Source organism: Oryctolagus cuniculus, chromosome 11 (genome assembly GCF_051225735.1).
Source record: "Oryctolagus cuniculus isolate XC-2025 breed Fujian yellow rabbit chromosome 11, ASM5122573v1, whole genome shotgun sequence".
NCBI classification, from domain to species: Eukaryota; Metazoa; Chordata; class Mammalia; order Lagomorpha; family Leporidae; genus Oryctolagus; species Oryctolagus cuniculus.
Genome location: NC_142877.1, coordinates 3,354,142 through 3,369,717, shown reverse-complemented (window position 1 = coordinate 3,369,717; position 15,576 = coordinate 3,354,142). Strand labels below are relative to the sequence as shown.

Sequence of the window (15,576 nt, the reverse complement as noted above, 5' to 3'; positions counted from 1 at the left end):
TCTCAGCCCACCTGCAGTCCCACCTCCTCAGCCTTCTGCGACGTCTCCTAACTATGGAAAATGGGTTGGCTGGCGCCGCGGCTCACTAGGCTAATCCTCCGCCTGTGGCACTGGCACACCCGGTTCTAGTCCCGGTCGGGGCGCCGGATTCTGTCCTGGTTGCCCCTCTTCCAGGCCAGCTCTCTGCTGTGGCCCGGGAGTGCAGTGGAGGATGGCCCAAGTGCTTGGGCCCTGCACCCCAGGGGAGACCAGGAGAAGCACCTGGCTCCTGCCTTCGGATCAGCACGGTGAGCCGGCTCCCGGTGCTGACCCCGGCTTCCCGCCAGGGAAGACCCCCGGAGGCAGCGGTCACCGCTCCAGCACTGGGAGGCCTGGATGGAGCTCCAGCTCCCGCCGCCTGGGCCCAGCCCCGGCTGTCATCAGCACCTGGGGAGTGGACAAGCGGTCGTCACATCAATTGCATTTGAGGACTCTTAGCCAACGATTAGAGTAATTCACTTTGGGGCCCAGCTGCCCGACGAGGAAACGGGTGCTCCCGGGACCGCGAGCTGAGGCGGAGCCCAGGGGCCAGCTGGAAACTTCCAGCCGCAGTCAAGGCCTCCAGGCCCGGTCCAGGCAGGGTTCCTGGACCGACCCCCGGCGGCCGCTCGGCCCCGGGCGCGCACGCCGGCCAGGCCCCGCCCCCGCCGAGGCCCCGCCCCCGCCCGGGCCCAGGCGCGCGGCCGCGGGGGCGGGGCCGGGGCCGCGCGTGCGCGCAGGCGCCGGCGCCGCGCTGGCTCGCGGGAGAGCATGGCGGGGGCCGGGCCGGGCGCCATCATGGACGAGGACTACTTCGGGAGTGCTGCCGAGTGGGGCGACGAGGCGGACGGCGGCCAGGTGAGGCGGGGCCCCGGGCGCCCCCGACGAGGGTCGTGCGTCTGCGCCGCCGCCGCGCCCGCGCGTGCGGGGAGTGCGCGCGCCCGGCCGCGCGGCCGCGGTGTCCGAGCCGCGCGCGTCGCCACCGGCCCCGCCCGCCCCGCCGCCGGCCGCGGGCCTCCGCCCCTCGCTCGCTGGACGCCGGGTGGGGGACCCGGGGCCGGCCCGGCGCCGCGGCTTCCTGCCGTGGGGGGCGCGCGGGGCCGGGCGGGCTCCGGGGCTGGCGGCCCCGAAACGCCGACGTGCGGGGGTCGGGCCCGGAGGCTCGCGTTTTTATCAGAAATAAAGCTGCGGACCGCCGGCCAGCGTCACGAGTCCAAGGCGGGACTGGGGCTTTCCGTCCTGTGTGTCGGTGATCCGCGACCCAGCCCCGCGTCGGCTCTTCGGGCTGACCGAGAGGACTCTGGCCTTGCCCGCCCGGGGCCGGGGTGCGAGGGCGGCCGCCCCCTCCCCGGCGGGGGCCTCAGACCCCTCCCAGGCCTGCTGGACGCGCGTTCGTGGAAGATGGAGTTCCAAGATCAGTTTATTGTGCTGCAGAAATAAATGTGGGGTCACCCAACAGCTTTCCATAATGCTTGTCAAGAGCCTTTTTTTTTTTTTTTAGGAATCTGCTTATTTGAGAGTCGGAGTTGAGAGAGAGAGAGATCCATCCGCTGGTTCACTCCCCACATGGCTGTAATGGCTGCAATGGCCAGAGCTGGGCCAGGCGGAAGCCAGGAGCCAGGAGCTCCACCAGGTCTCCCAGGCGGGTGCAGGGCCCAAGCACCTGGCCCGTCTTCCGCTGCTTTCCCAGGTGCATTAGCAGGGAGCTGGATCGGAAGTGGAGCAGCCGGGACTCCAACCCGGCACTGCAGACCCTGGCTTAACCTGCTGTGCCACAGCCTTTGTTTCTGAAAAAGATTATTGGGCTGGCGCCGTCCCGGCTGCTCCACTTCTGATCAGCTCTCTGCTGTGGCCTGGGAAAGCAGTGGAGGATGCCCGCGTCCTGGGCCCCTGCCCTAAATGGGAGACCCCGAAGAAGCTCCTGGACTTTGGCTTCGAATCGTCACAGCTTCGGCCATTGTGGCCATCTGGGGAGTGAACCAGCGGATGGAAGACCTCTCTCTCTCTCTCTCTCTCTCTCTCTGTAACTCAGACTTTCAAATAAATAAATAAATCTTAAAAAAAAGATTATTTATTTGAAAGACCAGTGACACACACAGAGGGAGAGGGGTCTTCCATCCGCTGGTTCACTCCCCAGACAACTACAACGAAGCCAGGAGGCAGGCTGTCTGTGCAGGTCCCCCACATGGTAGCAAGGGCCCAGTGTTTGGGCCGTCACCTGCTGCCTCCCAGGCGCTAGCTTGGGGCTGACGTTCTGTAGAAGCAGAGCAGCTGGCCTTCGCCTGCCCTCAGCGTGGGAGGCCGGCCTAGCCTGCCGTGCCACACCCTGGCCCCTCTAACTTTCTGAAGACCTCGAGTACATGAATTTCCAGAACGGCTCGCACCAAAAGAAACCTAACCCTGGCGTTCCGTTTGCTGCAGACTTTGTGGAGCCGCTGTGTGCGTGGGATCTGCAGAACTGGTGCTTGGAGGGGATGAAGTGGGTTTACTTCTGGGACAGCAGGGTGGTGGCAAGCAGCGGCCCAGCGCTGAGTGGGAAGAGGCAGGGAGAACTCGGCCCGAAGTCCCTTGGTGCTTGGCTGGCCGTGGCGGAGCGGTGGTGGTGAGGGCTGCGGGGCGGGTCCTGGAGGGCTTTACAGAGCCCTGTCCAGTGGGGCTCATCCCGGCGTTCCGGACCGGGAGTGACGAGAGCGGGTCGGACGTTGTGTTCCTCCACAGCGTCTGGGGCTTGGAGTGGAGCAGGTTGGGTCAGAGGGAGCTCATGGAGAGCAGGGGCTGGGGGCTTTGATGCATCGTCCTCCCGCACGCCCCAGATCTCACCTTACAAATGCAGAGGTGAGAGGTCATGGCCTCGGGACCTGTGCAGGGTCACACAGCTGGGGAAGGAAGGAGTGGGATCCAAACCCTGTCCCTTGTCTCCATCGTCACTCCGTCACACTGCTGACGGCTCAGAGGGCCAGGTAGCGGGGCGTGGGTGTGAGTTAGCCCAGGTCCAGGTAGGGGGGCGTGGGTGTGAGTTGGCTCAGCTCCAGGTAGGGGGGTGTGGGTGTGAGTTGACTCAGCTCCAGGTAGGGGGGCATGGGTGTGAGTTAGCTCAGCTCCAGGTAGGGGGACGTGGGTGTGAGTTGGCCCAGGTCCAGGTAGGGGGGCGTGGGTGTGAGTTGGCCCAGGTCCAGGTAGGGGGGCGTGGGTGTGAGTTAGCCCAGGTCCAGGTAGGGGGGCGTGGGTGTGAGTTAGCCCAGGTCCAGGTAGGGGGGCGTGGGTGTGAGTTAGCTCAGCTCCAGGTAGGGGGGCGTGGGTGTGAGTTAGCTCAGCTCCAGGTAGGGGGACGTGGGTGTGAGTTGGCCCAGGTCCAGGTAGGGGGGCGTGGGTGTGAGTTGGCCCAGGTCCAGGTAGGGGGGCGTGGGTGTGAGTTAGCCCAGGTCCAGGTAGGGGGGCGTGGGTGTGAGTTAGCTCAGGTCCAGGTAGGGGGGCGTGGGTGTGAGTTAGCCCAGGTCCAGGTAGGGGGGCGTGGGTATGAGTTCGCTCAGGTCCAGGTAGGGGGGCGTGGGTGTGAGTTAGCCCAGGTCCAGGTAGGGGGGCGTGGGTGTGAGTTGGCCCAGGTCCAGGTAGGGGGGCGTGGGTGTGAGTTGGCCCAGGTCCAGGTAGGGGGGCGTGGGTGTGAGGTGGCCCAGGTCCAGGTAGGGGGGGCGTGGGTGTGAGGTGGCCCAGGTCCAGGTAGGGGGGGCGTGGGTGTGAGTTGGCCCAGGTCCAGGTAGGGGGGCGTGGGTGTGAGTTAGCCCAGGTCCAGGTAGGGGGGCGTGGGTGTGAGTTAGCTCAGGCCCAGGTAGGGGGGCGTGGGTGTGAGTTAGCTCAGCTCCAGGTAGGGGGACGTGGGTGTGAGTTGACTCAGCTCCAGGTAGGGGGGCGTGGGTGTGAGTTGGCCCAGGTCCAGGTAGGGGGGCGTGGGTGTGAGTTGGCTCAGCTCCAGGTAGGGGGGCGTGGGTGTGAGTTAGCCCAGGTCCAGGTAGGGGGGCGTGGGTGTAAGTTCGCTCAGGTCCAGGTAGGGGGGCGTGGGTGTGAGTTAGCTAAGGTCCAGGTAGGGGGGTGTGGGTGTGAGTTAGCCCAGGTCCAGGTAGGGGGGCATGGGTGTGAGTTAGCTCAGGCCCAGGTAGGGGGGCGTGGGTGTGAGTTAGCTCAGCTCCAGGTAGGGGGACGTGGGTGTGAGTTGGCTCAGCTCCAGGTAGGGGGGCGTGGGTGTGAGTTAGCCCAGGTCCAGGTAGGGGGGCGTGGGTGTGAGTTAGCCCAGGTCCAGGTAGGGGGGCGTGGGTATGAGTTCGCTCAGGTCCAGGTAGGGGGGTGTGGGTGTGAGTTAGCCCAGGTCCAGGTAGGGGGGCGTGGGTGTGAGTTGGCCCAGGTCCAGGTAGGGGGGCGTGGGTGTGAGTTGGCCCAGGTCCAGGTAGGGGGGCGTGGGTGTGAGGTGGCCCAGGTCCAGGTAGGGGGGGCGTGGGTGTGAGTTGGCCCAGGTCCAGGTAGGGGGGGCGTGGGTATGAGTTAGCCCAGGTCCAGGTAGGGGGGCGTGGGTGTGAGTTGGCCCAGGTCCAGGTAGGGGGGCGTGGGTGTGAGTTAGCCCAGGTCCAAGTAGGGGGGGCGTGGATCTGAGTTAGCCCAGGTCCAGGTAGGGGGGCGTGGGTGTGAGTTATTTGGCGGAACGCGCTGTCGCACCTCTGCAGACGTGGTAGCGGCCTCCCAGCGGCCTGGTGTGTGCTGGTGTCAGGCACAGCTCGGGGCCGCTGGGCCCAGTGCCTTCGCTCTGTGGAACGAGCACCGGAGTGTCTTGCCCGGCTTACGAAGTTGGGAGAGGCAGAGCCAGGCTGAGACCCCACTGGCGGGAGGACTTTAGGATCCTCACTTAGCCCCTTGACCCTGGTGGGCTCTCCAGATGTTTACCCGTGGCACTGCTAGGAGGAGGGAGGGAGAGAGGTGGCAGAAGTGTGGCACGAGCTGCACGTGGCGATGGTGAGCCCAGGTCTGTCCACTTGGTGCCCGATGGATGACATGTTGGGAGGCCCCTGTAACGCGAGGCCTGGGCGGCAGACGCTTCGAGCTGCTGAGTGCACGGTTGGGGTGAGCGGGATGGGCAAGCTTATGCCGGAGCTCGGATGGTGTTTTCCGAGGGAGATGGGAAACGGTAGGCAGGAGCGAGCCGTTGGATTTGTTGTCATGAAGTGGCTGTGGATCAGGGTGGGAATGACTGGGAGGAAGCAGTGAGACAGGTGGGGGGGCGTTGCTACTGCGGGCATGCAGGTCGGTGTGGAAGGCAGAGGCGGACTGCACGGGTCCACGAGAGCTGGGCTTGACGGGGCTTCGGGATGGGACGTGGGGGTGGGGTGAGAGGAGCCCTGGAGGGTGCCTCCCTGGGTGCCGGTGACAGACGGATGATGGGATCCTTCGGTAACGTGGGCGGTGGGAGAAGGCAAGGCCAGTGTTGGACGTAAGGAGTTGGGGGTTCGTGTGGACATCGCAGTGGGAATGAGGCCAGACTGAGCGCTCCAGTCGAGAGCTGAGAGAGGCGGGCTGAGTGGTGGAGGGAGCCAGCAAGTGGGCGGCCCCAGGGCGGACGGGGTGGGGGAAGCGAGAGCCTTGGCTTGGAGCCCAAGTGCACGCACACGCACACGCATGTTGGGGTCTTGGCTCCCCAGTTTTCATGGTGAGCACTACCGTGGAGTGTTAGTGCAGAGCAGGGAGCAAGTATTTCCCGGCTTCTCACCTCTGCTCTCACAGGGGAAGGCCGTCGTGGACAGTTCGTAATCGAACTTTGAGGCCGTGGGCCAGTAAAACTTCATTTACAAAACTACGAGGCCGGCAGCTCTGGCCCTGGGCCGGTTCTTAGCCGCAGTGTGGCAGGAAGGTGCTCGCTCCCGCTGGTCTCTGAGTCCTTGGGTGGAAACAGCCAGGTCTTGTTGAGCGTTTCCTTAGGTTCTCTAGGAAGTGGGGGCAGCGTTGGGCACAAAGTCAGTGTACCCAGGCCTTTGCTTGCGGTTAGGGTGCCAGCGTGGGGACTTACAGACCTGGGCTCCTTCAGCCCCCGTCATCGCGTGGCGGTCAGCAGGTGAGGACGCCTGCCTGGCCCGTGGGCTCAGTGACCTGCCTGAGCTTGCTTCCACCCAGAGGGGACACTGGAACCCCGTCGGGCCTGCTGACCTGAGACCCTTCCCAACAAGGACAAGGACAAGCTAGGATCTTCCCTTCCCAGCAGCACACTGGTGCCTTCAACAATGGCTTCCACTGATGTTGGGAAGCACTTGTATGAAGCAATAGTGCTGTGGATCGGCGAGTTAAGCTGCCACCTGCAGCACCAGCATCCCATATGGGCATGGGTTGGAGTCCTGGCTGCTCCTCTTCTGATCCAGCTCTCTGCTGTGGCCTGGGAAAGCAGTAGAAGATGGCCCAAGTGCTTGGACCCCTGCACCCACGTGGGAGACCTCCTGGCTCCTGGCTTCAGATTGGCCCAGCTCTGGCTGTTGCAGCCATTTAGAGAGTGAACCAGCAGATAGAAGATCTCTCTCTTTCTCTCTCTCTCTAACCTTGCCTTTCAAATAAATAAATAAACCTTTAAAAAGAGTAGTAGTGGGGGCCGGCGCTGTGGCGCAGCAGGTAAAGCCACCGCCTGCAGCACCAGCGTCCCATATGGGTGCCAGTTCAAGTCCTTGCTGCTCTACTTCTGATCCAGCTCTTTGCTATGGCCTGGGAAAACAGTAGAAAATGGCCTGAGTACTTGGGCCCCTGCACCTGCATGGAAGACCCTGAGGAAGCTCCTGGCTTCTGGCTTCAGATCTGCTCAGCTTCAGCCGTTGTGGCCACTTGGAAAGTGAGCCAGTGGAAGGAAGACGTCTCTGTCTGTCTCTGTCTCTCTCTGACTCTCGCTTCTGTCTCTCTGTAACTCTGCCTTTCAAATAAATAAATAAATCTTTTTTTTCTTTTCTTACCCATGTCCTAAAGCATAAGTCGCCTTGTTCCTTATTTCAGCTTCTTGGCTAAGCAGGAGAGCCTGGTCACACTACATGTAATCTCAGGGCCTCGAGGACACCAGGACAGGTGCGTTGTCATCAGCGTGGTGACAAGCAGTGGCACCTGACACCAGAGATCTGCAGCTCTCTCATGGTTTTGTTGTGGGAGAGGTGGGGCCTAAATTCCCATTCCAGGTCCTTGCCTGTTACCCAGGGAAGCCACATATCTAGGTACCACCACATATTTGGTACACAAAGCGATAACGTTTATTTAAACGGTGAGAAAGCACGCACATGGGCAGGCCTAATTCAGGATTAGAGTGGGCCAGGAGGGGAGAAGTAGAGGGACAGTGCCTCAGCATCCTGTCTGCTTGTCTGGAGAGAGAGAGAGAGAGAGAGAGAGAGAGAACACTCAATAAATAAATATTTTTTTAAAAAATAGTGAAAAGATCGTAACGGCTAGCATCTGTTTAGCTTTTACTGAATTTCGGGGGTTACGCTTGGCTCTTCAAAACTCAGCTTGTGGAGTTCCCAGGATCCTCACAGCTGAAAGGGGCTTGCCATTGTCATCTTTATTAAGCAGGAGGAAGTAGACACTCGGGAGTTGGTGACGGGTGACTGTGGCCGGTGGTTTGCCAGGGTGGGGCGGCCTCACAGACCCACTCGGTGTGACTGCAGATGCCCCCCCCACACACACTTTTTTTTTTTTTAAAGATTTATTATTTATTTGAAAAGCAGGAGTGTGAGGGAGAGAGAAATAGAGACCTTCTGTCTGCTGTTTGAGTTCCCCCATACCCACAACAGCTAGGGCTGGGCCAGGAGCCAGGAACTCCATCCTTCGGTTGGCAACAGCTCACATACTTGAGCCATCATCCTCTGTTTTCCCAGGCGAATTAGCAGGAAGCTGGATCAGAAGCAGAGCAGCTGGGGCTCGAGCCGGTGCTCCGAGAGGGAAGCTGGTGTTGCGGGCGGTGGCTTGACCCGCGCCGCACACAGCGCCGGCTCCCCGGTGCCGCCTTCTCAGCTGCGCGCTGCCTGTCCAGCCCAGTCCTTGAGGTTGTCTGAGACTCACAGGAAGTAAAGCGTGGCATACGTTTGGGAAAGGCAGCGTCCGCAGAGTGAGCCGTGGGCCGCCAGGGGTGACCGGCAGCGCCCACAGCGCCCACAGACTGCAGGGCTGACGGCTGTGTCCTGGCGTCCCAGCCGCAGGAGGACGACTCCGGGGAGGGCGAGGACGACGCCGAGGTGCAGCAGGAGTGCCTGCACAAGTTCTCCACCCGGGACTACATCATGGAGCCCTCCATCTTCAACACCCTGAAGAGGCAGGTGCCCCGCGGGGCGGTGGGCGCGGGGTCCTCCCGTGCCAGTTGTGTAAGCTGCCCAGAAGGTGCCATGGCGAGTAAGGGGCTGTGAAGCCTGGGGGGCGCCCTGCCTGCACCACTCGTGCCCTGCCCCCCTTTGGCGCGGCGCTGTGTGCCCGGCCGCCTGCTCCACGCTCAGCGCCATGACCGCCGCGTTGCCTCCCAGGTATTTCCAGGCTGGGGGGTCTCCGGAGAACGTCATCCAGCTCCTGTCTGAGAACTACACGGCCGTGGCCCAGACGGTGAACCTGCTGGCCGAGTGGCTCATCCAGACAGGTGCTTCGCTGGGCCCGTGGGCACCCGTGGGCCGGTGTGGGGAGGGCCTGCTCTGGTCCTGGTCGGTAAGGCTTGCTTGAGTAAGAGCTGAACTTTTGGCCCATTTTTGTCTGCTGGACTCACCTTTGAGTCCATAACTGAGCTTTATAGAGCCTGCAAACGTGTTCTCACGGGGCGCTTGTCCCAAGCGTGTTGTAGAACTGGGGTCGCGCAGCGCGTCAGGGTGCTGCTCCCAGGCGGTCCGCTGCGGCGAGCAGTGACTAGTCCCTGGCCGTGGTCGTGGCTTTAGCTGCTGCGATCAGAGTGGACCCGCACTGTCACTCCACTGAGCGGGGCGCCGGTGCCATCGCTGAAGCACGCCCCGTCCAGGGGCTCGGCGACTCACCGCTGTGCCAGGGGTCAGATCCGAGTGTGCGCCTCGTGCCTGGCGTCTGGTCTCTCCTGCCGGGCGGGGCTGTTTATCCAACCTCCTCCCTGTCCGGTTTGGCCATTTGTCCTTGTCCTTGGGCACTCCTGGGGATGTTCCAGCCCCTTCGGTGCAGACGCGCCCTCGACTGTCCGTCCCGTGCCGCCGTCGGCTCTCACCGTCGAGTGTAGTTCATCACCGCCGGAGCAGTCCGAAGCCTGCCGAGACCGAGTGGTCAGAGCAGCTGCAACACGCGAGCTGCTGCCGCCTCTTGCAGGTGTCGAGCCGCTGCAGGTTCAGGAAACTGTGGAAAATCACTTGAAGAGTTTGCTCATCAAACATTTCGACCCCCGCAAAGCAGACTCCATTTTCACTGAAGAAGGGGAGGTGAGTGAGTGGTGCTTTTATTTTGTCTAACGCCAGTTCCTCGGGCCTTTGGCTAATCCACGCGCACAGTGCCGTGTGGCCCGTTGTGTGAGCTCCGTGAGCTGAGCACCAGAGCCGGCGTGGGAGGCAGACTGGCACATGGTCAGAACGGGCGCCGGCAGGGCAGGGAGTGGGGAGCGGCCGGGCACAGCAGTGGGAGACGCGCTGGAGTGCACCCCCAAGGGGCAGGCACTGAGGATGGAGAGACCGCGGTGAGGGGAGGCAGACGTGGTGTGAGCCGCGAAGGCCGGAGAGCAGGAGGAAGTTGTGGGCGGGGCCTGGGGCTGCGGTCAGCCCACGCCTCATCAGACAGCCTCCTCCAGAGCTGCTGTGCGCTGCCCGCGGCCAGAAGCAGCCACGGGGCCTGGCGCTGGCCCAGCAGAGTGGCAGGATCTGAGTGCAGCCCCCAGCGCGTGAGCCACACAGCAGGTAGCTGGGACATTTTTCACAACATGTGATGGGCAGAGTCACCTGTGCTGTGTCCGTGCCAAGGGCATGCAGCCGGTGTGGCACCTGCGTGGCGCACGTGTCCAGGGGCCTCCTGCACGCAGCACCCGAGTGGCCGTGACTGGCCCTGGGCCATGTCTCGCTGGGGGCTGCTCCACTGGAGTGTCCGTGACTGCTCGGATTAGGTGGTCGCCGCTCCGGCTAGCGCTGGGCCTCTCGTCCTCTGTCCACCGGCAGACCCCGGCCTGGCTGGAGCAGATGATCGCGCACACCACGTGGAGAGATCTCTTTTACAAACTGGCTGAAGCCCATCCGGACTGCCTGATGCTTAACTTCACCGTCAAGGTAGGGAGAGTTCTGGAGTTAGGGAAGGGTCAGCCGCCCCTGCAGAGGCCGGGCCTAGGCTGCGCCTCCGACCCCGTGGAGGGAGGAGTGGGCAGGGGTGTGTGATGTGTGCTCTGAGCAGCCCTGAACGAGCCTCGCGGGTCCCTGTGCTTGATAACTCGAGGCAGGGGGCCGAGCCTGGGCCATGAGCCGGGTCACGGTGAAAGGGGAAGGGGTGTGGGGCCTGAGGCCAGGGCCTGCCCGTTCTGCTCACCACAGACAGAGACGAGCCTCCCCTGGGTGCCACGTGTGGGCGCCACGTGTGGGCACCACGTGTGGGCACCACGGCCGCACCTTGACCTCTTGTGTGTGCGTGGTAGCTCATTTCCGACGCAGGCTACCAAGGGGAGATCACCAGCGTGTCCACAGCGTGCCAGCAGCTGGAAGTGTTCTCCAGGGTGCTCCGCACCTCTCTAGCTACGATCTTAGACGGAGGAGAAGAAAACCTTGAGAAGAACCTCCCTGAGTTTGCTGTGAGTCCTTTACTGCAGGAGCCCCAGATCAGGGCCCTCGTGTTTCAGGCATGAACGCTGCCTCCCTTCGGGCAGGGTGGGGGACGTCCGCCCGCAGGCTGTACAGGCCCCGGGAAATCGTTTGTTCTGGCCCTGCCAAGGCAGTGGCAGGTGGCACCCGAAATTCAGTACATCTAGAGCAGGCAGATTTTTAAATTAAAAACTTCGTATGGCCACGGATGAGGTTGTAAATACAGATGGTACAGGCCCCACAGCACCCCCCCCGCCCCGGCCCCCGAGAGCCTGCAGGCAGCAGGTGCCCCGGCGTGCGCTTGCCAGGGCTGCGCGGTGATGCCCACGCGCTCTCCAACCTTGCAGAAGATGGTGTGCCACGGGGAGCACACCTACCTGTTCGCCCAGGCCATGATGTCCGTGCTGGCGCAGGAGGAGCAGGGCGGCGCTGCCGTGCGCCGGATCGCGCAGGAGGTGCAACGCTTCGCCCAGGAGAAGTGAGGCTGCGTCTCTGCCTGTTCTGCCCCTCCCCACTGTGCCCCTCAGCCCCCTCCCCCCCCAAAACTCCCCCCCCAGCGCGAGACGCGCAGCCCGAGCGTCCGCTGCTCCTGTCCTGACGCCTGGCCGAGCTGCTCTGTAGCCAGTGGAGCTGGAGGCGTCGGGAGCTCGGGCTGCCGGCCGTGGTGTGGGTGAACATGTGTGACGTCTCGACTATTTTTCGGTTCCCTGGGTTTCGGGACCTGCGTGTTCAGATGTTGGGATTCATAATTGCAAATCATGTTGCAGTCTTAAAATAATTATTCAGAAATGTAATTGTTAGGTTGTAGCCCTGAACCAATTAGCTCTTACTAGCTTTATGTTCTACTGCTAATGGACTTTTTTTTTTTTTTTAAAGATTTTAAAAATTTATTTGAAAGGCAGAGAGAGAGAGAGAAGTCTTCCATCCACTGGTTCACTCCCCAAATGGCCACAGTGGCCAGAGCTGGGCTGATCTGAAACCAGGAGCCAGGAGCTTCTTCCAGGTCTCCCACGCGGGTGCAGGGGCCCAAGGACCTGGGCCATCTTCTGCTGCTTTCCCAGGCCACAGCAGAGAGCTGGACTGGAAGTGGAGTGGTCAGGACTCGAACCAGTGCCCATATGGGATGCTGGCACTGCAGGTGCTGGCTTTACCCACTATGCCACAGCACCAGCCCCTACGAGTAGACTCTTACTAGGGTATTTAAAGTGTGTGTGACCCCTTTTACCACTGCGAGGGCTTACTTGAGTCATCCTTTCCCTGTTTTCTCTCCGTGTGGGTCGTCCCAACGCCGGTGAATGACAGAATTGTGAAAGAACAGCGGTCCCAGCAGGGCAGAGCACTCAACACAAGAGAGGGGCCGGCGCCGCGGCTCACTAGGCTAATCCTCTGCCTGCAGCGCTGGCACCCCGGGTTCTAGTTCTGGTCGGGGCGCCGAATTCTGTCCCGGTTGCCCCTCTTCCAGGCCAGCTCTCTGCTGTGGCCTGGGAGTGCAGTGGAGGATGGCCCAAGTGCTTGGGCCCTGCACCCCATGGGAGACCAGGAGAAGCACCTGGCTCCTGGCTTCGGATCAGCGCGGTGCGCCGGCCGCCGGCCGCAACACACCAGCCGCGGCAGCCATTGGAGGGTGAACCAACGGCAAAGGAAGACCTTTCTCTCTGTCTTTCTCTCTCACTGTCCACTCTGCCTGTCAAAAAAATAAGAAAAAAAAGAGGGACAGAGCCGCCCCTGAGTGCCCGGGGCCGTGTGTGTTTCCCTGCAGGGGCCACGATGCCAGTCAGATCACGCTGGCCTTGGGCACAGCTGCGTCCTACCCGCGGGCCTGCCAGGCCCTCGGCGCCATGCTGTCCAAGGGGGCGCTGAACCCCGCGGACATCACTGTGCTCTTCAAGATGTTCACCAGCATGGACCCCCCTCCCGTCGAGCTGGTAAGCCGCGGCGCCCCAGCCCCGAGTTCTGCCTCCCCTAAGGGGGTGAATGGGACGCTTCTTCCCGGCCCTCTCGCACTCTGCCGCACAGGGCCCGCGGGATGGCTGGGGCAGGGCCCCTCACTGCCGCCGTCCCGCCCCCGCCTGCTCCTCAGATCCGGGTGCCCGCCTTCCTGGACCTGTTCATGCAGTCTCTCTTCAAGCCCGGGGCCAGGATCAACCAGGACCACAAGCACAAGTACATCCAGATCTTGGCTTACGCCGCGAGTGTGGTGGAGACGTGGAAGAAGGTACTGCCGGGCCGGGCTGTGTGCTCCGCCCCCGGGGAAACTGGGCTGCGGGATCCCTGAGCCCGCTCGTGTCACAACGTCGGCGGTGTGCTAGGACAGTGCCGGCGGGGTGTCTCCGCACGGATTTCCCCAGCCACAGGCGAGCGCCAGGCTCCCTGCGTTCGGGTTTTGAGCCCTGCTGAGGCCCGGCTTCAGGCGGGGCAGGTGATTCGCAGAGGAGCGGCCGGAGGCACCCGCGGGGGGCAGGGCCTGGGCGCCGCCGCATCCCGCGTCCCCCGCCTTTGCGTTCGCAGAACAAGCGGGTGAGCATCAACAAGGACGAGCTGAAGTCCACGTCGAAGGCCGTGGAGACCGTGCACAACCTGTGCTGCAACGAGAACAAGGGGGCCTCCGAGCTCGTGGCGGAGCTGAGCACGCTGTACCAGTGCATCCGGTGCGCCGGGCTGGCGGCCGCGGGTCCCCGCGCTTCCCGCGGAAGCCTCCGAGACGCTCCTTTCGTGCTTTCCTCCTCTTTCTTGCGTGCACGGGACCTGCTGACGGCGTTAGCAGCCTCGTGCCGTTCAGGTGTTCGGTGAATCTCACCGAACATGGGAGGGCCAGCGGGGTGGTGCACCAGCGGGAAGGAAAGGGAGTCTACAGTGCACGGCAGACCGACGGCGGGCTGCGGGCGTGGGGACAGCCTGCGCCCACGCCCGTGACGGTGTCCTGCCGGCAGCCATCCTCTCGGGCCTCGGGGCCTCCCCGCCGCTGTGTGCCGGGGGCGGGAGGGGGCTCGCCGAGGGCTCTGCGTGGCCGTCTCCTCTGCAGTCAGAGGCGGGGGGCGCGCTGCAGCCGGCGGGCTGGGTCGCTGCGAGCTGACTGCTGGCAGAGCACCCTGGAGGGGGACCGGGGGCAGCTGCAGGCTGTGCGTCCTGAACTCCCCAACCCAGGCACGCCCTCCGCGTGGGTGTCGGGTTGTTCTCTGCCCACAGGAAGCTTCTGCCTTGTTTGCTTATAGGTTTCCCGTGGTAGCCATGGGTGTGCTGAAGTGGGTGGACTGGACCGTGTCAGAACCAAGGTACTTCCAGCTGCAGACCGACCACACGCCGGTGCACCTGGCGCTGCTGGACGAGGTGAGGGGCTGAGGGCGGCCGCCAGGGCTCCAGGGGGTTCAGAGCTGCTCCCACCTGCCCTGCGCGGTCCAGCGTCATGGCCGCACAGCCCTCTCAGTTCCCTTCAGGTGTCACTGCGGGCTCAGGAGTGGCACGGAGCTGGCCCGCCCTGGCTCCGGCACCCGGCGCCTCCGTCGCGGCGATGAGCCCTTTGGCCACTGTGGCGGAGACGGTGGCTCCCTGTGCTCAGGGCGAGCCCGGAGCGCGGCCACGGCGCTGAGCGCAGCTCCCCCGGTCTGTTCGCAGATCAGCACCTGCCACCAGCTCCTGCACCCCCAGGTGCTGCAGCTGCTCGTGAAGCTGTTTGAGACCGAGCACTCCCAGCTGGACGTCATGGAGCAGGTGAGCGAGCCCGGGCGCCGGGCTGGGCGAGGGCCCCGTGCTCACCGCCCCTCTGCCCCTCCCCCGTAGCTCGAGTTGAAGAAGACGCTGCTGGACAGGATGGTGCACCTGCTGAGCCGGGGTTACGTGCTCCCCGTCGTCAGCTACATCCGCAAGTGTCTGGAGAAGCTGGACACGGACATCTCTCTCATCCGCTATTTCGTCACTGAGGTCAGCAGCGCACCGCCGTTCCCGCTTCCTGCTCTACGCGGGCTGCGGCCTCGGGCTCAGCCTAGCGCGTTCTGTGCCCGACCGGGGACTGCTCTCTGACAGTCACGGGGATGGCAATGGCGGACGGCCGTGACCAGAGCCGTGCCTGCCTGTCTTCGTGGTGGAGAGGGGAGTTGGCACCAGGGAAGGGGGGGGCCCTCTCCACGCTGCCTGCCGTGGGTGCCGGCGCCCGCGGGCGTACGTCCTCATGCGTGTCCTCACAGGTGCTGGAGGTCATCGCCCCTCCCTACACCTCGGACTTTGTGCAGCTCTTCCTCCCCATCCTGGAGAACGACAGCATCGCGGGCACCATCAAGACGGAGGGCGAGCACGACCCTGTGACGGAGTTCATAGGTGAGCGCGGCCACGGCCCCTGCCGCCAGCGGCTCCGCTCTCGCCTGCCCTTCCTAACGCGGCCTCTCCCTGTCACAGCGCACTGCAAATCCAACTTCATCATGGTGAACTGACTGCCGGGAGCACCGCCAGAGCCAGAGAACATTCCGGGGGGCTGGCCGGGGAGGACCCTCGCGTCCTGGGAGGGGCGTCCTGGGGAGGAGGTGGACAGCTTGGTAACGACAGAAAAGTGGAAAACGGCTCCTGAGCGCTCCTTCCTTTGTCCTGAGCCCAGCGTAGGACGAGGCCCCGGTCCCTGTGGGGTGGAGCCAGCTCTCAGCCCCAGGGTCTGGGAACTCAGAAACCAGGGTGATTCCTTGAACTACTTTTGAGGTTGACTTTTCTCCCAGGAACCCCGTTTGTCGATGCTGTAACTGTTTTAATTTGCTAGAATAATAAATCAGTTTTTAAAAAGCCGACATGGGGGGGTGGTGTT

The 15,576-nt window shown here is 63.3% G+C and overlaps 1 protein-coding gene across 1 annotated transcript; it reads left to right on the top strand.

Moving 5' to 3' along the window:
• Positions 1–774: 774 nt before the first annotated feature.
• Positions 775–15,559, top strand: NELFCD (negative elongation factor complex member C/D). Its single transcript, XM_051835062.3, has 15 exons — positions 775–876; positions 8,211–8,329; positions 8,535–8,644; positions 9,328–9,437; positions 10,161–10,268; positions 10,628–10,780; positions 11,138–11,268; positions 12,550–12,715; positions 12,871–13,005; positions 13,299–13,438; positions 14,003–14,117; positions 14,403–14,498; positions 14,568–14,708; positions 14,972–15,101; positions 15,180–15,559. Exons 1-15 carry the CDS (start codon positions 790–792, stop codon positions 15,212–15,214), a joined length of 1,776 nt encoding a protein of 591 aa, XP_051691022.1. The 5' UTR covers positions 775–789; the 3' UTR covers positions 15,215–15,559.
• The last annotated feature ends 17 nt before the right edge of the window (positions 15,560–15,576 follow it).

Coding starts and splice junctions, on each gene's coding strand:
- NELFCD (XM_051835062.3), top strand. CDS start 790: ATGGCGGGGGCCGGGCCGGGCGCCATCATGGACGAGGACTACTTCGGG. Junction 8,645..9,327: donor CGAGTGGCTCATCCAGACAG/GTGCTTCGCTGG, acceptor CGCCTCTTGCAG/GTGTCGAGCCGCTGCAGGTT. Junction 13,439..14,002: donor ACGCTGTACCAGTGCATCCG/GTGCGCCGGGCT, acceptor GTTTGCTTATAG/GTTTCCCGTGGTAGCCATGG.